This window comes from Chenopodium quinoa, unplaced genomic scaffold (genome assembly GCF_001683475.1).
Source record: "Chenopodium quinoa cultivar QQ74 unplaced genomic scaffold, ASM168347v1, whole genome shotgun sequence".
Classification (NCBI taxonomy): Eukaryota; Viridiplantae; Streptophyta; class Magnoliopsida; order Caryophyllales; family Amaranthaceae; genus Chenopodium; species Chenopodium quinoa.
The window spans coordinates 2125387-2151256 of NW_018744239.1; the positions used below are offsets into that span (position 1 = coordinate 2125387).

Below are 25870 nucleotides of genomic sequence, written 5' to 3' on the forward strand. Positions count from 1 at the left end.
TTTTCGGGAGAAAGTCGGTACCCTCCACAAAAATGACGGAAATTTGTTGCTTTTTTTTGCATTTTCGAGTCGCACAATCATAATACAATGCACACACGGGTCAGGAGTCACACGTGTCATTTCACTTTGAGTCGATTCAACCTCGAGTCAATCACAGCGAGTCAAGTTTATGCCTTGAATCATGTCAAGTCGATAAGTCAAGCGACATTAAAACTTAGGTCAACCCTAAGATAATTAAAGAGATTAGCAAAGTTCTATGGTAAAACATAAATAAAGGTGCAGCAGAATAGGGAAGACCCTACTCCAGCGCCAGTCGAAAACATCTAGCGTCTGGCAACAGTTTTTAGCGCCTGGCGCTAGATCACAGTGTCTGGCGACAGAGTCAATTCTTGGCGCCAGAGATATTTCGGCAGCGACAGAGCTCGAAGCCTCTCTGAAAGGTGATTTCGACCTCATACAGCAATTTCAGGCTCCTTGGTACGCCAGTTAGCCCCTATAAGCAATTTGACATGATTAAGTAGTCTGTTTGATTACAATCGCAATAAGTGATCGACCTGATGAAAGATCGTCTCACTTAGCTTAAAGAGCCTAAGAATTGGCTCATCACGGAGACACTGACATACTGGTTTACATGCAGCAGAAGCGCCGACGCACTGGCTAAAGCAAGTTTAAGCGAGCTTTAAAGATCGACAAGCGTTGGTCTTCGGTAGTTTTCTTCGGAATATTATCGCAACAACTGAGGGTGACTTCAAGTAAAGTTATTTTTGACCGCGTTCGCCAAGATTGTGGAAGTTGTCATCAAAGATTTGAGAAGATAGCACGAGATGGGCGGTCTTCGACGGCATTCGCTAAGATTGTGGAGGTTGTCACTAAGATTTGAGAAAAGATTTGAGAAGATAGCAGGAGATGGGCGGTCTTCGACGGCATTCGCTAAGATTGTGGAGGTTGTCACCCAAGATTTGAGAAGATATCATGAGATGGACGGTCTTCGACGACGTTCTCTAAGATTGTGGAGGTTGTCACCAAGATATGAGAAGAGCGGTTCATGATGAGGCGGTCTTCGACGACTTTTACTATGATTGGAAAGGTTGTCACTATGATTCAAGAAAAAGGCTCGAGATGTAGCAACATTGATCGACGACGTTCCCTAGATTGCGGAAGATCGTCAAAACAAGCAGCAAGATGGCGTTCCCTAGATTGTGGAAGGTTATCACGACAAATACAACAGTAAAGCGGCAACAAATCGGTTACTTTCAGAGACGTGTGCTCGACAGTGCAAGATACGCGTTTCTTAACTATCTGTTTAACTAACGCTAGTTTGCAGGTATCGGCGTTACAAGAATGATTTAGGATCGCAGAACGTTCTGAATCATTCTCCGTCCCTATCGATACTTTGACTTTTGTTTTCGAAACTTGCGTTTCTCCAAACTCAGTCAAAGTGGGGGTTTCTGTAGACACCCATTTGTGTCTCCCCAAAACCAAACCCAGTGATGAGTACCTTTCACATCGAATCGTAATCGAATGAAGTGAAAGTATGGAAAGTTTAGTGTTGCGGATAGTTTTAATTTCTTTTCTCTTCTCTCTGTTTTTGAAAACTTATTTTAAGAAAACAGCCAATCCAATTTGGATGGTCCATGATATGGGTCCAATAATAGTGTAGTTGGATGGGGCTTGACGAGAGCTTTCCAACGATATATTATAAGCCCAATTCCGATGAATATTGAGGAAGTTATGGTCAATTTACTGAACTGGGCCCGGTTTGAGACTTGTATGCGGCCCAATGATCTAGGGGAGGGCCTAATATAGATTTATCATTCCTAATGCAATTAGGAGTGGTTTTAGTCTTCTAGATTCTTCTAGAAAGTTCTTTTCAATCCTAATTCAATAGCATTGATAAATTGACTTTTGTTGACTTTTCAGAGTTTTAATTAAAATCAAAGAGCATTTTTGAGGAAAAATACGATTTTATCCTCCTGTACGGCAATTTTATTTGATTTTAAGAAAACACGTGAATTTCCAGATCAGCGCCAAACGCCAGCTATAGCGCCTGGCGCTAGCAGTGGCGCCAACATTGTTTTATGTGCGCCAGAACTCTGTTTTGATATTTTATATTTTTGGCTGATTTTCTTTATAAATAACGTCGTAAAAACTCCGTTTTCGATAACCAGTCTTAATCAATAACCAATTTTCATTCACCAACCTTCATCAACAATCGTCTATTCTCACCAACTCTCATCAAGATTCTCTTGATTACTCTCTCTCTTTCTTTTTTCTAAACTAGCTTCTCTCAAATACAAAATTCCGCATTCGCAAGACTTAGATACACCTAGTCATATTCGAAGTTGCCTTCGCCCTAGACGTGAAAGGTTTAATTTTTGAGGGTTTGGTCCCAAATCTCTCTTTCCATTATTTAATTTAATTATTGTTTTATATTTTCCTTGAAGTTATTAACGTGTGTATTTTGTTATTAGAAAGAGGTACGAGGCATCAAAGTAAGTGATTTAATTGTTTGCATTGATATTATGATGTAGAAATCATGTTTAGGTTGTTATTATGATTCCTAGTATCATGTCTAGGGTAACTTTAATACTAAGTATGATTATTATGATTATGTTCTTTCTAGTATTTATTCATGTTAGTATCATGTTAGGGTTAAGGCTTTGATTTTTATTGCTTAGTGACATGCTAGGTTTGTTATTTTGTTATTAGGCTTTGATTTTTATTGCTTAGTGACATGCCAGGATCTTGCTATTATTATGCTTTAACATGATTATTTTAATTATAATTTGTTGTTATAATTATGATTATTTATTATGTTGCATGATTATATTTATTGTTATTGCTTGATCACACCTTTTATGCATGTTTAAAGGGAATTTGTACTTGTAATCACGCTTAATAAGATATTTAATAATCTTGTTAGGATTAATATGATTATAATTCAAGTGATCGCCAATAATAGATTTGTTTGTGCATTAAATTCAACCAACATATAAACAGATTTAGGGTAAATCCTATTGATTGCATGTTAGTCAGAAAGCGCACATGAATACGATCAGAATAAAGTAGAGGCCTATTATTAGGGCAGGTTCAATCTCTTTTTGGTTGGATTTGTACCTTCATCCCCGAACCCTATTTGGTTCAAGACCTTATGGAGTTGACGATCTCTTGGATCGTTAAGGGGTGTAACCTTCACCCTGTGAACGGTTTACAAGTTCTTAAAACTTGTTGGCGACTCTGTTGCTCTATATTCTTTCCCTTTGGACACCACCGTACTTTAGTGTATGATCACAGTGGGGTTCAAGCTAGGGGATTAACGCTTGAAATATTCCCTACAAGTAGGAAGTGTACAACTATATTACAGCAGAAGCTAAAGATGAAGATTGAGCCTTAGAGCATTGAAGATTGTAATAACAAGCTGAGACAGATCAAAGGAAGATTTCAGAGACAAGTGGTAAATAGTTGTTTTGCTGGTCTCTTGTACATGATATGGTGGCGGAGGAACAAGGTTATATGGGATAAATGTATAATGTAGCCAGAGAAAGTGATCAAGATTTTGTGGTTAGAGTTTTATCACAGGATCTCTTTTGTGATGCCAAGAAAGACTAGGAGAAGTAAGCAGTCCTGGTTTAAGGATCTTTTTACTGAGGGATAGCAGCAATTTTGGCCTTGTTTGGGAGAAAGCTGAAAGCTGAAAGCTGAAGCTGATTGAGTTAGCTGATTTTGACTAGCTGATTTTATTAACTGATTTGACTAACTTATTGTATTAACTGATTATATAAAAGTGTTTGATAAATAGCTGATAGCTTAAAGGTGATTGAGTATGTGAAATGACCAATAAGCTAATTGTGGGGTAGGTAGTTTAGATAGGATTTTAAATTAAATGAGGTTATAAGTGTAATTTCACAATAATTAATGAATAAGCTAATTGAAAAAGCTCCTAAAATGAGCTTTTTCAAAAAAGAGCTTATTTAGTGGAATAAGCTCTTTCAATAAGCTTAGTACCAAACACTTGTATTAGCTTGTTTGACTAGTCAATCAGCTAAAGTTAGTCAAATAAGCTAATATACCCCCAATAAGCTAATTACAAACAGGGCCTTTATTTTTTAGGAACTGTTTCTACTTGTTTGTATAGGGTTGTTCTGTTTTTTGATTGTTTCTGAGGGCTAGTTTTGCCCTGTGCTGTACTTTCTTTATTTGGTGATTAATAATTCACTACTAAAATTCGGCTAAATTGCGACCGTTTTTCTACGAACGTCTAAAAAACGGTCGCAAAATATGAAATTTGCGACCGTTTTTTATGCGGTCGCAATATTACGACTGCTTTGACAACGGTAGCAAATTTACGACCGTTTTGCAACCGTTTTTAGCCTCTTAGATTGTCGCTAGGATGTTTGAACAATTAAAAATAATTCTAAATTAAAATAAATCATCTGCGACCGTCAAAGACGGTCGTAAATGTCATAATCTGCGACCGTCAAAGAGACGGTCGTAAATGTCATAATCTGCGACCGTCAAAGACGATCGTAAATGTCGTAATCTACGACCATCAAAGAGACGGTCGTAAATGTCATAATCTGCGACCGTCAAACACGGTCGTAAATGTCATAATCTGGGACCGTCATGTCATAATCTGCGACCGTCAAAGAGACGATTGTAAATGTCATAATCTGCGACTGTCAAAGACGGTCGTAATTTTCAGAATCTGCAACCGCTTTAACAGTCGCAAAAGGACTTTTTTATTTTGTATAAAAGGAGCCCATTCTCTAAACCCTAAGTTTCTCAGCTCTTCTCCTCCGCCTCTTTCTTTTCTCTCTCCGCCTCTTTCTTTTCTCTCTCCTCCTCTTCTCTTCCTTCTTCTCTTTCCTTTCTATCTCCTCACTCCCCTTCTCCTTTCTCTTTTTCATTCCTTTCTCTAAATCAAATTCAAGTATTAAACTAAGATTTTATTAAACAAATGGGAGGGATTTCTTGATTTTTTATTCCCTTCTCTTTTCTCACGCCTCTCCTCCTCCCTTTGTTCCTTTCGGATTTTGGTATAACGGTTTGAGCAACAAATGAATTTGGTGTTCATGGTCAAATTTGACCCTAAAAATTCCAGATCTGGAGTTTTCATGGTCAAATTTGACCATACAACCCCAAAGAGGAAGAAATTTTGGCTAAGGTGCGTTGTTTTTTCTGAAAATGTAGTTTGTTTTAATTTATTTTCGATTTTTATTGTTTTATTTCGTTTTTATTCAAAATTTGTTTGAGTTTTTGTTCGAATTTCGTTGATTTTATGTAGTTTTTTTTTGTTTTGTTCCATTTTTAGGGTGGGTGAAGGGTGTTTTCGTTGATTTTGTTTTCGAATTTCCTTGTTTATGATGTTTAAGAATTTCCTTGTTTGTTGGAATTTTATTTTTTCTGCGTTTGTTCGATTTTTTTTGTGAGTTTGTTCGAATTTAATTTTTTCTGAGTTTGTTTGAATTTTTGTTTTTTCTGAGTTTTTTTAATTTAATTTTTTTTTGGGTTTGTTCAATTCTAATTTTTTTTTATGAGTTTAATATAAATTTAATTTTATTCTAAGTTTGTTCGAATTTAATTTTTTTTTTAAGTTTGTGGTTTTTTTTTTTCGTTTGATTTTTGGCTTGTTTTGTGATTTGGTTTTTGTTTGATTTTCGGTTTAATTTGTGATTTGAATTTGGTTGTTTTTTTTTTCTAAAACCTGAATTTTGTTATTTGTTTTTGGGCTGATTGAATTTCGATTTGATTTAGATCTGCTGGGTTTCGTATATGGTTGATTTCTACTGGGTTTATTTAATTATTTTATTTTGATAAGAAAAACCTGTAGGGTTCATTCGTGTACAATTTTTTTTTAATTACCTTTAGCGACCGCCTATAGCCGTCGCAAAACTCAATTTTTGCGACCGCCTATAGTCGTCGCAAAATTCTATTTTTGCGACCGCTAATATGCCGGTCGTAATTAATAGCATTTGCGATCGTTTTCTTAACGGTCGTTGAAAATAGTAAAAACGGCCGCAAAAAATCTGCGACCGTCAAACGGTCGTAATATTGTTTTTTTTTGCGACCAAGAGAATAACGACCACCATGTTACGACCGTTGACGGTCGCAATTATTTTTTGCGACCGTTTTTGCTATTTTTGCGACTTTTTAAGGCGGTCGCAATTTGGTCGAATTTTAGTAGTGATTTTTTTTTAGCTTTTTCAAAAAAAAAAAAAAAAGTTTCTCACATTAAGAAAAGAAGAGAGAATTAAACACTTTATAAGGCTTAGGGGATACTCTTCCTATTGCCATATGGTTTTGGGATGAAACCTCCTTTGGACTTGTAAAGTGGACTCTGGCCCTTTTCATTTGAGTTTCTGGGTAAAGCCGAGCAGAGCAGATTATATTATTATTATTATTATTGTTGTTTTTGGTTGTGTTGTTGTTGTTGTTGTTGTTGTTGTTGTTGTCGTTTGGTGTTGTTGGTGCTGGTGTTGGTGCTGTTGCTGGTGTTGTTGTTGTTGTTATTGTTGTTGTTGTTGGTGGTGGTGGTGTTATTGGTGTTGTTGTTGGTGTTGTTGGTGTTGTTGTTGTTGTTGTTTGGTGTTGTTGTTGTTGGTGCTGGTGTTGGTGCTTTTGCTGGTGTCGCTGATGCTATTGTTGTTGCTCTTGCTGATGTTGTTGCTGTTGTTGTTGCTCTTGCTGATGTTGTTGCTGTTGATGTTGCTCTTGTTGTTGTTGTTGCTCTTGCTGTTGTTGTTGTTGTTGTTGTTGGTTTTTCTTTATGGTTATTATTATTATTACCGCATTATTATATTAATTATTTTATTATTATTATATTATTATAATTAATAATATAAATTATTATTATTATTATAATTATTATAAAATATTATTTATTTATTATTATTATTATTATTATTATTATTAATTATTGTTATTATTATTATAATTAATTATTGTTATTATTATTATCATTATTTTTATTGCTATTATGATTACTACTACAATTATTATTATTAAATATTATTATTATAATTATTAAATTATAATTATATATTATTATTAAATATTAATTATTATAATAATTCAATATTAATTATTATTTTTAAACAAAGCGGAGCATAGCTGGACTTAATAAAGTAGAGCAGGAATCAGCATAGAAGCTCTAAAGAATGGGGCCTCCCTCTCTTAGTTTGTGAGTGCAGCCGTGCAGCCCAGACCATTTGACACCTTCTTACTCTAAATTTATATGCAACTTTTTTTTTTCTTAAAGTGAATGTAACCTCATGACTTGCACGTGTGAGTGAACACCAAATTGTAAGTAAATGTATAAGGAACACTCAAGAGTATTTTTCTACTCATTTAGTACTATACCATTTTTTCGTTTCATATTCTAAATTTTTTTTAGAGACTATATGGGTGCACCTACCTCTAAGTTCACCTGAGTGTATATAAACGATGTTAAATTTTCATTTTTCCAAATTATTTTTGTTTAAATCATATACAAAATAAAAATGTAAAAAAATATTTTGACACAAGCAGACCATTCAATTCCTGACCCGACCCGATTACAAATCCTAAAAGGTTATAATTCATTCAAGTTATTAGTTGACAAGTGTCTTTCATCACGTTTGTCAATGTACATTATTTAGCATGGGAAAATGATAAACATATATCGATATTCGATATTAATAAAATTAACATTAATTACATTGATGTAGGCGTGATTTTATCATGAATACCCAATTTAATTATATTTTAGATAGCATATGTTTATGTATAGCATTAAGGGCTACATACATCATTAAAATCTTTGACTATCAAAATTGTACTATTATAAAAAAATGGATATAATAAAATTTACATTGAGACGATTCAAACAAGATCATAAATATATCTTATAACTACTATAACTACGGAAATTTCACCAAATACCACTGAGTTTGAACAAAATTCACCAAATACCATCAACTTTTTCCAAATTCACAAATTACTACTCACTTTATACAAAATGTCACAAAATGCCAAATTTCTTAACAGACGTTGGCATGTCGTTTGTGTTAGTTTAATAATTCACCATATACCAATGTTTATAAACTTTAATTCACTATATACCACTCTGATAAAATTTATTTCACCATATACCCAAATGTAATAACGGCTATATTTTTTTTGAAAAAACCTAGCCGTTGTCATTTTAACGGCTAGTTTGTGAATAAAAGCAGCATGCTATAGAGGTTTAAAGAACATCCACACCTTAGTTAGTTTGTAATGAATTCCACACACTCTAATTCGTCATCTTCTTGTTATGAATCTTTGTATGTGAGAGTGCCAAACAAAGTGTGCTCATGTGGAAGGAAATTCGCAATTAGGAGCTCTGATTCGGCAAAAAATCCTCAAAGATTGTATTACAAGTGTGATGTTTGTGATAAATTTAGATGGTGTAAGGGTCATATTGAGCAAAATATTGTTTCGGCTTATAAATGTCAAAGTCGGCAAAGCGTTGATGCACAAAAAAGTGAAGAGACTATGTTGAAGCAAGAGTTGAAACAAGTGAAGAGAAGACTAGTACAACAACAAAAACTAATACATGATGGAGCAATAAAGAGTAGGAGTAATTATGTTTTTAATCATTCTATTTGTAGCATTTAAATAAGTTTTTGTTGTACACAAAAAAACTAGTGCTATATGCACCATCAATTGCCCTCATTTGTGCTTATATAAGTTTGTTGTGCAAAAGTAGATGTATGCCTAACAACCAAGCAATGTTTAACATAATTAGTTGTCCAAAAAAAAATTGTTAGGCAAAGAGAGCTCAAAAGCAGAAGTAGTGAACTTCAAGGAGCTTGTGTGTCAGCCTTTCTCTTCCTCCCCCTTGTGTTAGGTTGCTCAGATCTGCTGTCAACTTGTTGTTTCTTTTTTGTAGCTTCTGTCCCAATTCCTTGCATAGGCTGCACTTGTTGTTCTTATGCCTTTTCCCCTTCCTAAATTCATTAGGGCCTCTCCTTCTCTGTTTTGCTGGTCTCCCTACACTTCTCTTGACTGTAGGAGGAGCAATTTCTGGGACATCAAACCCTGGCCAGTGAGTAGGATCTGCCATGGGATGGATATGGTCCCCTTAAGTCATTTTATATGCAGCACCCTTGAAATATTAGACACAAAATCAGTTGCTTGTAGTCTCTGGCTGTAAATCACCCTCAGACCATGTTACAAGGTATCATAGAACCTTGCCATTTCCCACATCCACATGTCATGGTCTCAAGTGTGACAGGGAACTTCACATGCCCATCCCTGACTTCAAACTCTCCACCCCCACAAGCTGTCACATGAAAAAACCTAGAATCTTCACTCTTTGACTCTAGAATACCTTTTGCATACTCTGTTAGTTTAGTAGGCTCCATGTCAATAGCTTTGTCAAATCTAGCTCCAATCCTCTTCATACACCAGTTTCTCACAGCTGGTTTACACCAAACATCAACACAAAAGCCAAACACCACAATTAATAACAAGCTACAGCATGCTAAGTTGAGGAAATAAAAGCAGAGGAGAGGAAATTTACCTTCCAATAATGTTAAAATAGGCATATCTCTTTGTGACTGTGTGCATGAATTGAATGATTCCACAAAGTTAGTTGTGTTATGATCACAACAAACACTTTTGTCAAATGTATGGACTGACCATTGCTCCTCAAAATCTCTAAGGTACTGCTCTGCTGCTGCATTATACTTCCTTATTTTGGACATTGCCTTTTCAAACACATATTCATTGTAGGCATTGGCAGCAACCCAGAACAAGTTGTGAAAGATAGTCCCACTCCATCCTTTGTTTTAACACTTTGAGTAAAGATGCTGGTAGCAAATCTCCTTGTTGCTCTTGGAAAAACCTCAAACACAGCTGAGTCAACACCCTTTCAAAAAAACATATAAAGTAGTTAGTTTTTGCTGGTAACATGTAAACAAAAAATAGGACAAAAAGATCTCTAGTTGCTTACCCTCATTCTTTCACTTATGAATGTCCAGTCATCTTTTTGACATCCATGTTGCTGAAACAAACTCTTGAGGTTCCTGAAGAAATAGGCCCAGCTCTCTATGCTTTCTCAGATCATTTGCATTCTCTACCTAGGTTGGTCAGTCCCTTGCCTAGGGAGACGTTGTACATGTATTTAGCCGTCTCAGATCATGCTCTCAGTGCCGTTCTCCTTGCTGAGCCAGACGGCGTGCAGCTCCCGGTTTACTTCATTAGCCATGTCCTCAAAAATGCTGAACTCTGGTACCCCATGGTTGAAAAATTTGGCCTTGCCTTGTATATGGCATTCAAAAAACTAAAGCCTTACTTTTTGGCACATCCGGTGGTGATTTACACCGACAAGCCACTCAAGCGGCTAATGTCTACCTTGGAGTCATCCGGGAGAATGTTGAAATGGGCTATTGAAATGCAAAGTCTTGAAATCACTTACGAACCAAGAAAGGCATTGAAAGGTCAAGCGTTTGCCGACTTCATTGTTGAAATGACCCGTCCGGTGGCTCCGAATAATCTTGATCAGGTTTGGAAAGTATGCGTAGACGGGAGCTCTACAAAGAACGGCTGTGGTGCAGGCGTAATCTACGAGTCTTCTGAAGGGGACATGTTTGAGTATACAATACGCTTCAAGTTTCAGGCCTCTAACAATGAGACGGAATATGAAGCCCTACTAGCCGGCATTCGCATGTGTAAGGCGGCAGGGGCCACGAAAATTGACACATACTCTGATTCCCAATTGGTTGTTAGCCAGTATGAGGGAAACTATGAGGCTACTCATCCGGCTATGATCAAATATCTTCAGGCAGTCAAAGAAGAGGCCGGGGCACTTGAGGAATTTCGGCTGAATTAAGTGCCTAGGTCGGAAAACAACCAGGCGGATGCATTGTCAAAATTGGCGTCTTCCGCCTTCCATGATACACCTCGGTCAGTCTTTTGGGAAGTTCTTGAAAAGAGAAGCATCTATGAAGACCCCATTGGAATTCTGGACCGAAGCTCTACCTGGATGGATGGCATCCGGGCTTAATTCTCATACGGTACACTTCCTGATTCGCCACAGGAGGCAGCTGTCCTGAAGAAGCGAGCTGCAAGCTTCGAGTTGAAAAATGGAGAACTCTTCAAGGCGGGGTTTCTTAAGCCCCTGTTGAAGTGTGTCACCCCTGAAAAGGGGAAGGAAGTTCTCAAAGACCTGCACTCGGGATTCTGCGCCTCACACATAGGCGGCAGGTCCCTAGCCGTTAGAGCCAGACGACATTATTTTTGGCCTACTCTTGAGGCAGACGCCAAGGAGTTGGTAAAGAAATGTGACAAGTGCCTAAAATTTGGCAGCCTTATTCACCGTCCGGCTACTCATCTGACGGCCATCCACAGCCCTATCCCGTTTACAAAATGGGGCATGGACATTCTAGGTCCTTACACGCCTGCTCCAGGCAGAAAGCGCTACATCTTGGTGGCTGTGGATTATTTCACCAAGTGGGTGGAGGCTGAGGCGGTTAAAAATATCAAGACCTCAGACGTGATTTCCTTCATTTGAAAAAACATTATCACCCGGTATGGGGTACCTATGTCTATTTTATTTGATAATGGTCCTCATTTTGAGACGCCTTAGCTAAAAACTTGGTTAGGAGATCAGGGGATCTCAAGCTATTTTGCATCTGTCGGCCGACCCCAAGCAAACGGCCAACTTGAAGCCTTCAACAAACTCATCTCAGACGGCATTAAGAAGAAAATAGAAAGAGCCGGTGGCTTATGGGCAGAAGAGTTAATTCATGTCCTATGGGCCATCCGGACAACGGCGAAGGGGGAACCCGGTGAAACCCCATTTCTCATGGTTTACGGTGCTGAAGCCGTCTTGCCCATCGAGCATTACGAGCCGACTCTCAGAGTCATGCTATATGATGAAGAGGCAAACTGGGAAGCAATGCGCCTGGCATTGGATTCACTCCCAGAACGCAGGGGCAGTGCCGCCTTGCGTCATGAGATTTACCGTCTGAGAATGACCAGAGCCTACAACCAGAAGGTACATAAGTGTCCCTTGAAAGTTGACGACTTAGTGTTACGAAAAATGGAGGCAACCGGTAGGGCCAATGAGCTGGGGAAGATAACTCTAAATTGGGAAGGCCCCTACCGGATCTATGAAGAAGTAAGGGACGGCACCTACCGCCTGGAAACTCCAGACGGAAGGCGCCTGCCTAGAACTTGGAATGTAGACAATCTGAAGAAGTACTACTTCTGAGAATGTAAGTTTTTTGTAAACAGTGAGTCAATTAATGAAGATTCAGACTTTGTTTGCAAAATTGTTTTGTTGTTTTTTGATTATCCGCCTGGGTAATACTCAGACGGATTCTTCATTTACCTAACTAAGTTTGATACTTAGTAAAGGTTACATTTGTTTGACCGCCTGGGTAATACTCAGATGGATCCTTTGTTTATTTAACTAAGTTTGATACTTGGTATGATTTAATAATTGCTTGTCCGTCTGGGTAATACCCAGACATGATTTTTTGTTTAACTAACTAAGTTCGACACTTAAAGTAAATCCAATGTTGTAATAACGCTCGGCCAATGTTCCGATTAAAAACTAAGCACAAAAACGCTTGATGGCTATACAACCGGTCCTAAACAAGACCAAAGGCTAAAATGGCCGGATGGTTGCTCATTTTATAAAATCGCCTGTCCCAACATGGACAAAGGCGTCCGGTGACACCCCTCCAGGTGCAATCGCCGCAGAGAACAGACTATTTGTCGGTTCTACGTACCCATGCAGACGACAAAAATTGAACAACTGAATTGGTCAACTCATAGTCGTCTGACCAAAATGACCTGTGAAGAACGATCAAGTTACCAAATACCGGATGCCCTGGGGCATCAGTCGGTCAACGGCTGAAGTTCTCACTTAGGTTATTTATTCCAAAATTGCACTTTCTATCCCAATTGGGGCCAAAGAGTTGTTCAATGGCTATGAAATCTCTACCAACACGGACAAACTCCGTCTGGGTAGTGACTGGAACGCCTGTTGGTGTACGGCTGTGCACTTGGATTGGGGAAATCTTTACTGTGATTGATTGACTTACAAACGTATCATGCTCTTTGCAGCATCAGACGTTTCCAAGTCAATCAATGATAGGCCGTCGTCGAGCCTACCAAAGATAAAGTCCTATCTTGGTCTCACTAGCTAATAGCAAGGGTAAGAAAGGGTCGAACCCAAGAGAGGCGTTGAATCAACCACCGAAATACTACCGCATAAATAAGCTAAATGAAGTCGAAATTGGTTTGGTTTTATGTAACAAGTGCTAGTTCAAGTCAACTAAAGTTAGGGGGAGATTAACAACATTTAGAGAGTTTTAGGGCTTGGGATATACCACTCAATTTCGTCACAAATCACAATTAGCAAGTAGCAAACAATGGTAATTTGAGGGGATAATATAGGGGAAGTCATCTAAAGCACCCAACTACTCTCTCAAGCTAGAGGGATTACTCGAATTATGAATACAACCTACTCTCGTGGTTACAAAGCATAAAACAAGTATTAAGGCATAATCACGATGACAAAAAGATTCCCTTGACTGGAAATTCCTATTCTCATGGCATTTCAAGTCAATTAAGCATAAGGGAGCTAACTCAAGTTCATCTCTCGATCCTTCGTTGAGAAAGCTTAGATAATAGTTCTAGCAATGGCCATATACAAGAACGAAGCAATTAAACCACTTAAGCTCAACTAATTAACACCCAACAATTACCAAATTAACACATGCAACAAGTAATTAGTGACTACATTGAGGGTTTTACCCAAACCCTAGAAAATTAGACTACTCACAATCCATAGAGATTAAAGCAATTAAGGATTTCAAGTAACTCATGAACAAGAATTAACTAAAGATTAAGCTAAATAACAATCTAAGCATACAAGAATTAAGCAAGATAATTAACAATCAAAGCAATTAAAATGGAAGAGAAGAGTGAGAAAATGTTACTAGAAGCTTCAACTTGAATATCAATGGTGGAACTTGTCTTCTACAATGATTGAGAATCAAATTTCCAAGCTAATAATTATAATCTAGCTAATGATTTGAGAATATTTGTGTTTCTACAATTGCAAACTAAGAGGAGGCACTAAAAACTTAGATCCGTACAAATGAGCTTCCAAGGTTATTTATAAAGACCCCCAAATAAAAAGGACGGAGAAAACAAGAGTCGGGCACGGCTACAGGTTAGCACGGACGTGCTGAGGTTGGCACGGACGTGCAGCTATACCTGCACGGACGTGTTGAGATTGGCACGGGCGTGCACCTGGGAGGCAGAAGGTACTGTTTTAGTCAGGGCATCCTGCACGGATGTGCCGATATTGGCACGGGCGTGCACCTGGGAGGCAGAAGGTACTGTTTTGGCTGAGCAATCTGCACGGACGTGCAGGATCATGCACGGACGTGCTGAATAACCTGCACGGGCGTGCTGAGTTCTGCACGGACGTGTAGGCCTTGAAAGCAGTAGGCAGTAGCTTCTGGTCGTGCTGGAACACTTCTGTACGGACGTTCCATACTTTGCACGTCCGTGCAGACTCTCTAAGGCCTTTATCTTCACTTTTCTTCGGTTTTGCTCCATTGTTTCGGCTTCTAACCTTGGTTTATCATCTAAATGCCTCAAATGGTCGCCTTTGAACCTAAAAACCCAACAAAAACACTAACAACCCGTGAAGCAAGGGATACACAAAATTTGAACAAAAATAGAGTAAAAGTGAACCAAAATGCCAATATACCAATTAAACAAGGTTCGAAATCACTCTAAAATCGTATCAAATAACAAGTTATCAATCAACCAACTCCATTTGAAACCAATCACACAACCGTCCAGGGGCAAGGACAGCCAGGCTTTTGATAAGTTAGGCAAAAAATCGCCGCATGCTTTTGATAAGTTAGGCAAAAATGAAAAATTAAAATTTGCAAAAATTGAAAATCAGACGCAAACGCAAAATGATCAAAACCGACTCAGTCGGTGCATTCCATAAAAGTCCACCCAATCAAACGGTTGTAGTGGATCAAATGTTAACCGGACCCCGTCCGGGAGAAAAGAGAAATTGTTAATTAACCCGGCTCCATAGCTGGTAAATACAAAGATACTCGGCACACAGGCCGGAAAAGTAAGTTTTGGCATACTTCCGCAGAAAAGAAAAAATAAAAACAGAGATTGGCATACTGCCGCTGAAAGATCACTTTTGGCCTGCAGGCGGTGCCTCCTGGTCCTCTTCCTCACCGTCTGAGGGAATCTCTTGTGCTACAGCTGAACCAGGTTGCTTAGGCGCGGGGGGCTCATTGTTAGAGTTGACCCAGGCTTCAAAGGACGCAGGCTCTGGCTCACCTTGCTTTCTCAAGTACACCACGTACTCGGCGTAACTGTGAGCCAGTGCCCAGATGCTATAATCCGCGTCTGGGTACAAGGCAGCCCAGGCGATCTTCATACGGGCGTCATTGTCAGCGTCACTCTCAACAACTAGGCGGTTTTGCTCCGCCTCCAGGGTTGCTGCAAAGTTTATCTGAGCCTGAGCAGCCTCCTTCTCTAGCTTCTCAACATTGGTCTTCAGGTTGGTGTTCTCTTCAGAAACACCTTGAAGTGTGCCAAGGTCCGCCTGGGCCTTCTTGAGCGTCTCGTCAACTTTCTTGGCGCTCTCATCCGCCTTCTTCTGGGCCTCTTCTGCTTTCTTCTAGGCCGTCTCAACATCACCCGCCCGCTGGTTGGCCGTCTTCAGATCCGCCTCTAGCTGCTGGATTCTAGACGCCTGTGTCATTATGATTGCTTTAGTTTCAAGTTCATTTACGATAGTCGAGTGTAAAGCAATATTATCAGCGTCTGTGGCGGACTTCTTGGACCTTTTTACCTCTTCCCATTTGCGGGAATAAGGACGTTTGAGCCCGTCTACCCGCAGCATAGCCTACAAAAAAGCAAGCGGTATGAGTATTGCAGGCGGGGTAAAACACTTGGAAAAAATAAAATTGTCAAGTCTCTTACCTCAGCCAGAAGGGATATAATGCGTTCTAGATTGAACGTCTCTATCCCAGGGATGTTGTCTTTATCCCTCTTCCGGACGGCGTCAAGCATGGCCTTGGCATGCTTCTGGACGTCTGGCCAACGGGGAGATTGATCTGCACCATAATCAATACGTGATGATTGTGAAACTAAGGCAGCACCTATTTGTTGCCGACCGTCTGAAGATGACGTCTGTTGAGAGTGGGATTTCATCCGCAAAGGCCACCCCAGCTCAAGCTGGGATTCAAAAGGGTTCTTACCTTCAGAGCCGGCCAAGCGGAAACCGCTTGCAGGCGTGGTGAACCCCCCGGTTGCTGTTACGGGGTTGACGAGATCGAGGCCCAGGCTGCCGCCTACCCTCTCGATTTGCCCCGCTATCCGTATTTGTTGATTCCCGGCGGAGGCGCCAGTAGTTGAGGCGGAGGTGGACTTTTTGATTTTGTTGAGAATGGCAGGAGTTTCCTCCCTAGCCCGTTTGAGATTTTTCTCAAACGTCTTCCCAACCTCTCCCCCCTGCAAAAATAACCAAGTTAAAGTTAGCATCCGGGGAAAATTATCGTTGAGACCAATCTAAGAAAGGGTCAAGCGTTTCTACCTTGGCCTTGAGTTCGGCCGCAGCTTTCTCCGCAAGCGCCTTGCGGATGACTGCAGAGGACCGCTTGGGAGTCTTCTCCGTCTGCAGCATGTTTAATGCTTCTTCTGCAAAAAAGAGAGATTGGTCAATATCATAAATCAATTCTGATACGAAAGCACTACAGGCGGATATAAACTCAGGCGCATACGTTTGTTAAACATGTGTCCTAGCCCGCAGGCGGCTAGGAAACACTCGTCCCTGAACCAGGCGCTCTTGGGGATCCAGTTCTTGGGGACTTTTATTATTTCCCCGGTTGACAAGGTCGCGTATGTGAGGCCGAAAAAGTCTGCCTCAATGATCTTGTCAAAATCTTCCTCTGGGATTCGGGGAAGAGCGCACTTCCGGCCCATCAAGTCGGGCTTCTTATTGTACTGACGGAATTCATAATTCTCCCGTCTGCTGGGAGCTGACATCAGGTAGAACCTGTGCTTCCAGCCGTCGAATTTCGAGACCTTGTCCAAGGTCATCATGTATTGGGGATGCGTGGTTAGAGTGTACCACGCCCTCCAGCCGCCTGAGCTTCTGCTAAGATAATGCATACTAGCAAAAGCCTCACAGCCGGGGTTAAGCCCCTGGAACTCGCAGGCGGCAACATACCCTAGAATGTTTGTCCAAGAGTTGGGGGTAAGTTGCCAGACTCCGAGGCCGTAGCCTCTCAATATTGCCTTCACCGCCTGGTGAAGGGGGAAGCGAAGACCAGCCTTGAACGCCGCCTCATAGCAGCCGAAATAGCTGTTGGCGTTCTCTTGATCATCCTCCCAGGCGATGGTGCCATCCTCAGGCGGCACCCGGATTCTATATCCGTCTCCTAACGGGTGCATTTGCGTAAAGTTTTTTTTTTATTTCTCCTCCATTTGGATCCGGTCCTTGGAGGAGACGTGGATGTTGAAGGGATCGTCCTTCTCGTTCCACTTCTTCATTTCTTCCTCCTCGCTATCCTCAAGCGGGGGTAAATCGTCGCTGCTCTCAGAGGTAGAGGCGGAGCTGTCGCTCTCCGTCTCCTCCTCATTCTGGGTTAAAGGGGCTGAGACGGCCTCATCGCCGCCTTGGTCGCACTCTTCCAAAAAGGAATCAGCGGGAGTTGAAGGGGCGCGCGGAGGGGATCTCTCTAGAGTCGTCTGGTCTCCCTGACCAGACGTTTCTCCCTCAGGCGTTTGGCCTCCTGAGCCTTCGCTTCTATAGTTTGGATCAATGGTCGTCTGCATAGTCCGAGCCATTGTGTCCTGCACAGACACATAAATGGTCAGAATCCAAGGCAAAGGGTGGTCCCAACACCCTGAGACGGCACTCCCAGTCCTAGACTCAGCCGTCCCAGGTGACCGGCTGGAATCTAACCTAGGTTGTGCCGTGTGTGTTGGTGATGCATCCATTTATTGCAAGAAATATGTACAAGCGGTGAAACAAGAAAAAGAGCTGAGAGAGGCAGAGACGGTACCTTTGGATTTGATATTTGAAAACGGACGGGTCCGGCTGGGTTGATGGAGTACGAGCTTCCTTGCTTGCGCCTGACTCAAACGGATGACTTCTGCTCTCTCAAAGTTCTCTCTCTAGAAAATTTTTGTAAACGTACAAAATTATGAGGGTGAACGGCTATATATAGAGGGTAAATACGGGGGGCATTTCCGTAATTTACTCGGAAGGTGAACGGTTACTTCTTTATGGTTAAATTACCACCCATCGGAGTGTGACACATGTCACAGATGCCACGTGGCGTGCCACGTCACATCTGTGAGGGGCAAATGTTTAGGGTAATTTTACCCCGCCACGTGGTCCAACCAGAGGGCGACACGTGTCAGCTTCATGTTGGCCCAAAGTGGACCAATCTCTGCCTGACACGTGTCACTCCAGAAATTAAGGGGAAAAAGGCGGCCTTTAGGCCCAAATCCCGAGAAAGCCGCAAAGCGGCGCAGCCCACCAATGATTAGGGTTCAGTAACCTAATTAGGGGCACAATTTCCAAAGACCTATAAATAGGGAGATGTCCCTCTTTTTGAGGGCACGTTTTACCATTTATTACATACAGTCCCTGTGATAGAGACATCTGAGCTTGGAATCCGAGCAGATACCCACCTAAATTTCCACATCTTTTTCTCTCTCTACAAGTTACTAACTTGTGCGTCGGAGGCGGAGCACTACCCAACCGGTATCTCCGTTTGTCTTGCAGGTACAGCTCCCGTCGGATCAGTCTTCGTGTTGTAACTCTTCCGAGGGACAAAAACACCCAAAACAAGTAATAGGGGTTGGTGTTGGTGGTTGATATTATTCTTGGTCAGGATTTGTAGGTGGTGGTATAGGATCCCTAGGTGAAGAAGGTTGTTGTGACTGATTCTTTTTATTTCTAGGTGTCACTTTCTTTCTCTTAGGATTTTTTTTTTTGCTAGAGTTGGAGTAGGTTCTTTGGTTTTTTCAGTAGGTGGAGGTGTAGGCTGTTTATGTGGGGGTGATTCTTTTTGTGATGGCTCAGGTTGTGATGCTCCAGGAAAGATCTCATCAGAGGCTGGAGTGTTAAAGATTCTAACATAATTAACCCCATTGTCCTCTGCATCCAATACAGGAACTTCTATAGCTACAGTGAATTGCTCCTGTTCTCTAAGTTGTCTCTCAGCTTCTTCTTTCTCTGCCTCTCTCCTAAACCTATCAGCATTTTCTTTTAACCTTTTTGCCAAATTAGCTTTAGCTGACTTAAAAACCTGTGATGTTTCATCTGTTTCCTCAATGAAAACCTCAATTTCCTCTTTCCCTTCATTCCATTCCCACATTTTCAACATAGCCCCATCATCCACCAACTCTAGCCTACGGTTAGTTCTAGGTTTTTTAACAAACATGGTGAATGATTTAGGAAGGTAAACATTCTGCTTAACTGAGTCCTCTAACATGTACTCAAATAACTCCATCAAATTAGTCTTATCAGTGTCATCCACCATAACATCAAAAGAATCACTCCTATAACGAGCTAACAACCACAATGCACTCATCCTACGAAACAAAATAATCACATACAACAATTCGCATTAAATCACAGCAAAGCAAAACTAACACTATAGCAATTTTGCGAAATATAACCACCATCACATGCAAATACACACTTTCTGAAAAAACCCTAACCCTAAATTAATTTCGCAAAAAAACACATAATCAGAACTCGAAATGAAGATCGAATAACAACATTTTACCTTGTGTAAGCAAAATGTACCTTGCTTCCTGAGTTGGTTGGAATTTCAGTCACAATCAACAAAAACCTTCAGCCACCGACGCGATCTTGCGATTCTGGTTCAATCTGAAGCGCTTGAGTACTTTTCTCCACCAATAACGCCTAAAATCTTCAAAAGATTGAAGCTTCTTTTTTTTTTTATCAATTTTAAGGGTTTAAATGTACTAAATTACAGAGAGTGCGAGAATGGAGAAGATGAAGCCAAGGGTCAAGTTTTTCGAACTGTACTGTGCTTTTTTGGGAGAGTAAATGCTTTAAATGGCGTCATTAAAGAAGTAAGGGCAATTTAGTAAACTAACACAAACGGCATGCTAACGTCTGTTAAGAAATTTGGCATTTTGTGACATTTTGTATAAAGTGAGTGGTAATTTGTGAATTTGGAAAAAGTTGATGGTATTTGGTGAATTTTGTTTAAACTCATGGTATTTGGTGAAATTTTCGATATATATAATATATAAAACTAAAATTTTAGTCAGGTCACGAGATTGCGACACTTGGATTTTCAACTTTTCGCCAAGTGTCGCGCCGCATTGGATAGATTTAAATAGAATTTTTAAGATAAAAAAGTTAGTTTAGAATTCTATTTGGATAGAATTTTAGAATAAAATTGTTATTTTAGAGTTTTATTATCGATAAAATACCATTTCATATGTACAAATTGAATTATAATTTTATTCAAAAAAATTATTAGATTATAATTCTAAAAACTTATCATATAAATTTATTTTTATATCATAATATTTTTTAGAGCGAAGAAAGTAATTCAAAGTGTAAAACATCTATTTATAATATATACTAAACGGTTAAAATTATATACTTCACAATCTAATAGAATGGAGACCTGTCAATTAGGGTTGGGTCATGAGTCATCTTGGATTGGGTCACTTCAAGTTAAGAGTCAAGAAATGTTCAACCCTTGCCCAAAGTTTTGGGTTCGGGTCAATCTAACGTGCTTTGAACATTTTATTTATTTAGTTTGTTTTTTGCTAATTTTTATTTTATTTTTTAATGTATTAAATTAAACATTTTCACCAACATTATTATTAGTCATTACATGACTACTAGATAACAAATAGTTAGAAAAGCACATCAATTCCTAACTAATTTTGTATCAATGATACGAAGTATATTTTAAATTTTGACATATAGATTATAAATTTATCTTAAAATTCAATAAACGACCCGGGTATCACACGGGGCACAAAACTAGTTTTATTATATTTATAAATCACAAAAGTTAACCAAAGTATAATTTGTGAATCAATCGTGTCAAAATTCAAAACAAGTTGACTTAAAAAAAAACGTGGAAGTATTACACTATATCCATTTGAAAATGAAATTTTTATGTTCACAATGCAAATACCTAATACTCTGTATAATCTTACCGAGCATTTTTCAACACTAACAAGTAACATTGGAAGTACTTCCTTTTTATTTATTTTTTTGGAAATATAATTGATTCATAAATGAAATTGTTTTTTTTATTTTTTTATTTAGTTTATGTAAATTGGATAACTTTGTAATTTAACCCATTTCTCTTCCTTTTACCCACTACAAAAAAAAAAAAAAAAAAAAAAGTGTAGGCAATTTCTTAAATAAATTTAAAAAAAAATTCTTAAGTTGTTTTTTTTTTGGAAATTTTGTGTAGAACTACCCTAAAGATAGGGTCATTTGTGAACAACTACCCATTTTTTTTATTTGTTTAGAACTATCCACCAGTTTGAAAATATTTGAGTAGCACTACCCATTAACATTTTTCGTCCTATTAAGACGTTATCGGAGTTCACTTTTTTCACTTTTGCCACCCAATTAACTCTCCCAATTTGTATCAAGGTTTTAATCTACCTTAATTAACCTAATTAAGGTTTTAATCATAATTTATTTTAGGGTTCATGATTGTAGTATTATTTGGGGATTTTAATTTCTAAGGTTTGGGGGTTTAATTGAATTGGGGTTTTTGCTTATTTTAGCATTAATTCACCATTGTAATTGAAAAAAGTAAAAAATTGGGCCAAAATAACGTTTTAATGGGACGAAAAACGCTAGTGGGTAGTGCTACCCAAATTTTTCCGAACTTGCGGGTAATTCTAAACAAATAAAAAAAATGGGTAGTTGTTCACAAATCACTCTATCTTGCGCGTAATTCTAGACAAATTTTCTTTTTTTTTTTTTTTTTTTTTTTTTTTTCGTTTTTCAAATCGATAAACTGGAACTTTTTCAGTAGCCCCGTACGTATACTCCTTATGAAGCTTTTTCTTTTTTCTTCATTTTCAATTCCAACGTTTTTTAATTTTCAGTGAAATTGAGATGAGTCTTCTTCCTCACCTTGTCATCTTCTTTACCTTGATTAACCTACTCATCTTTCATGGTAATAAAATTATAAAAAAAATCAAAACTTTCTTTTTTATCCATTGTTTAGCTCTATTTGTCACTCTAATTATACTGTAATTTTATTTTATTTTTTCTGATTTTTTTTTTTTAATTACAGGGCTTTCAGAGGTGATTTATGAAGATGGGTATACAGTGACAACAGTTTTTGATGGCAACAAACTCAAAATTAATCCTTACTCAGTTGCATCTCGCCCAGGATTCCATGATCTCCTCCTTGATTCATCTAACAGTGTTTTTTACACTCTCTCTCTTCCACTTTCCCAAGGTATTTTCATTATTTTTTAATTTTATAAATTTCAATTTTTTTTGGATTTTTTGGTATTGAATTTATGTATAAATGATGGGTATTGTTAATCTTGTTAAAGTGAATATTGTTATATTATTGGCCGATTAAAACGATATTGATGATCAAAGTTTTGCATTGGAGAATTTGTTTTGATGATTTTGTTCCCTTCTAATTCTGCTCATATGGTTAAAAATGATTATTATCTGCTTCATTTCCCTTAAATTTGTTTGTCTTCAACTATTTTTCAGTTCAGATATTTGATGAATTTTCTAGAAATGCCCAAGTTTAACACCTTGTAAAATCTTCTTGTTGGGTAATAGACTAATGGGTACTTCTGTATATGAATCGAGTCGAAGTAACATAGTTCAGGAGTTTTGATGCTCTTGTTGGTGGAATCTCTAACTTTTCTTGGTTATTATATCTGTTTATTTGTTTCAGAGAGTTTGGTGAAGAGGTTTTCCGGAAATGGGCCAAATGGGGACCAAAAGTACACTGATGGTGATGCTAGTTCAGCTATGTTTAACAAACCCAGAAGCTTTGCTATGGATTTCAAGGGGAATGTATATGTTGCTGATAGAAGCAATCACGTCGTTCGAAAGATTAGTCCTTCAGGTTCATTTTATTTGTCCTTAATTTGTACTTTGATCATCGACGTTCACATTATTTATTTGTAGTATGTAGCAGTATGATTGTTGATTGAAAACTTTTTTGATTTGGTAAGATAACTCCCAAATAAAATAGATGTGATAGGAATCTTGAATAAGCTTTTTAACATTGCATGCCAGGAAAGTTTATTACAAATTATGGAAATCACAACTTACATTATATTGAGGGAAGGTAGGATGGGCATATCATTGTCAATATGTTATGTTCTAAATCTCAAGGGGTATATTTGTTGAAGTGGAAATGTTTGCTTGTGAAAATTGGTGTAAAAAATGCTAAATTTGATTCACGTAGATCAAGAATGGATACTAAACATTTCTGAGTTAGCCTTGTGTTTGTGTGCTGTTACTTTGTGCTCATTTCAATTTTTTCTGAAATCACAGATGCATTTACATAAGTTTGACATCTAGGCATGACTATATGATCATTTTATCTCAAGGAAGTTGATTTCCTAGTCAATCAAAAATTGATGGTTAATGGTTGTATGATGAACTGACCACTGACTCAGTGCTCTGCTAGACATGTCTTCTGTATGCAATTACGCGTTCAATCACTGACCTTTGAATTTGTAGTTAAGGTTCTCAAGCTGATATAATTGTGTTGACTTATATAAAGGTGTCTCTACTATTGCGGGAAGTTCCACAAAGCCTGGTCGTGCTGATGGACCTGGAGAAGATGCAACTTTTTCTCCAGATTTTGAGCTAAGCTTTGTTCCTGAGATGTGTGCTCTGCTGATTATGGACCATGGAAATAAATTGATCCGCCAGATCAATCTGAAGCAGGAGGATTGTGTTCATTCAAGAGCTGGTATCTCTAATCCCTGAGTAAAGTAGAGAAGTTATACTCCGAGTATCAAATTAATTAAGCTTGTATAGCTTCTACACCCACCCTCATCCTTCAACTCCCAAACCCCTCCCTCCCCCCCCACCCCCCCAACACACACACACACACACACACAAACACTTGCAAAAAGAAACATTGATAAACTCAACTCATGGTTAATTACTTAAATGTTCACAACTCCTTAGTTCTTAAACTTCTTATATCCTGTGCTAGTTCTGTCAACTTGTGTAGGACTTTATACAATCGAGCAAGGGGGAGAGTTTTTCGTGGACAGGGTCCTGTTTTCAGGGTGCGGGAGAGAATGCCTCCTCTCACCTTTTTATCTCTCTTCACATTCCTGTGCACAAGAGATTCTAAATTTTAGTTCAATGTGTTTGCTCATTTCATTCTAGTCATGAGTATTCCTTTGACACTATGAACAAATAAGTTAAAGAAATTGCTCAATTTGCTTGTGCATTGTGCCTATTTTTTTCCTGTGCCTTTTGTTAAATTGTCGGTAGGAAGAGCTTTGTGAGTTTTTTTTTTAGCATCTTTGGACAAAGTGATACTGTCTTGTAGTCATGCCCACTTTTAGCTACCTGAATCTGAACCTGTGTTCCTTTCAAGTAATTCTGACAAATTCTTGCTTCAAATTGTCTAAATTTTGTATTAATGTCCTTATATATTTTAGGTTCCTTGGGGTCCACTACAATATGGGTAGCAGCCCTCGCATTTTCATGCTTTTTTGGGTTGCTAGTTGGCTTCGCAGTTCGTCCTTACATAATCCGGACTGTAAGTGCCATTTCAACTTGTTTGGTTTTATATCATAAGCTAGACTTGTACCTTTATTAAGAAATATTTTGTAGACAGGAAGTATTCAAACGCCTCAACAGCAGCAAGTCATGGAGGTCTTACCGAATGAATCTGGGGAGACAAACTTTGATGCATTGCTTCGGCACCAGAAGCGTACTTGCTAGTCCAGCAATCAGATTTTTGAAGCAGCTGATTATGCCCTTTATCTCTCTTCTGTCTCTTATGCTTAGCTTTATAGTAAATAGATTTTATCCTAGCTCTTCTTCTAGTATTGTATGTAAGGAGTACGTTTCTCTTTTAGATTCTGACAACTTGGGTAATTCAGAGTGTCTTCTGTCTCGAAAATATGCTGACCAGTTGAAGTGTCTGACCACTTTTGATGGAGACTCGGGATCATCCAACATGTTTAATGGCATATTGAAGAACAAAAATGTGGTGGAGACGGATGATCGCTGTCATGGGAAGATCGATAATCTGATCAAAGCTAATATAGAAAGCTTCAATGTCGATGCACCGGCTGTGCTTGAGGAAACCTTCCTTGGGGTCTCTACTGTAGTCAGGAGGAGATGAATTACTATAACTTTGCTGCTGTAAATAACTTCATGTCTGTGTTTCTTTTGCTTCTTCAAATGACATTAGGCCTTTATATGGTCCATCAATTGCAAGTAGGGATACTGCTGATTGCTGAAGTTTAGCTGTCCTTGATTTTGTGCTGCAGTGATTCCAATATACAAATATTTATTACTCCCAAAATCAATTGGTTTTTGAGATTATATATGCACCTTAAGAGCATCAACAATGGCTAGCGACATGTATAATTGTATATGTAGTTTTGGAGAGTGATTTCCCTCAATAATGTTAAAATAAAAACAAATTACCAGTATACACGCATTTAAAAACAAATTCCCAAAATACCGTCCATGTAGGATTGGTATTTGGTTTGGATTAAAACCGCTAGCAATATTAGCGGTTTTGTTTTTTTTTTTTTAAAAAAAAAAAAGCAATGAGACCCGTTATTAATGAAATTA

At 38.7% G+C, this 25870-nt stretch overlaps 1 protein-coding gene across 2 annotated transcripts; it reads left to right on the plus strand.

Moving 5' to 3' along the window:
- The first annotated feature begins 21873 nt into the window (after positions 1–21873).
- On the plus strand, positions 21874–25617 carry LOC110694123. Of its 2 annotated transcripts, none has more exons than XM_021871287.1 (6): positions 21874–22235; positions 22356–22523; positions 22983–23156; positions 23823–24014; positions 24721–24821; positions 24900–25617. In XM_021871287.1, exons 1-6 carry the CDS (start codon positions 22175–22177, stop codon positions 25410–25412), a joined length of 1209 nt encoding a protein of 402 aa, XP_021726979.1. In that variant the 5' UTR covers positions 21874–22174; the 3' UTR covers positions 25413–25617. The 2 variants fall into 2 exon arrangements, with proteins under 2 accessions (XP_021726979.1, XP_021726980.1); XM_021871288.1 differs by having other exon boundaries at positions 21876–22235; positions 24896–25154.
- The last annotated feature ends 253 nt before the right edge of the window (positions 25618–25870 follow it).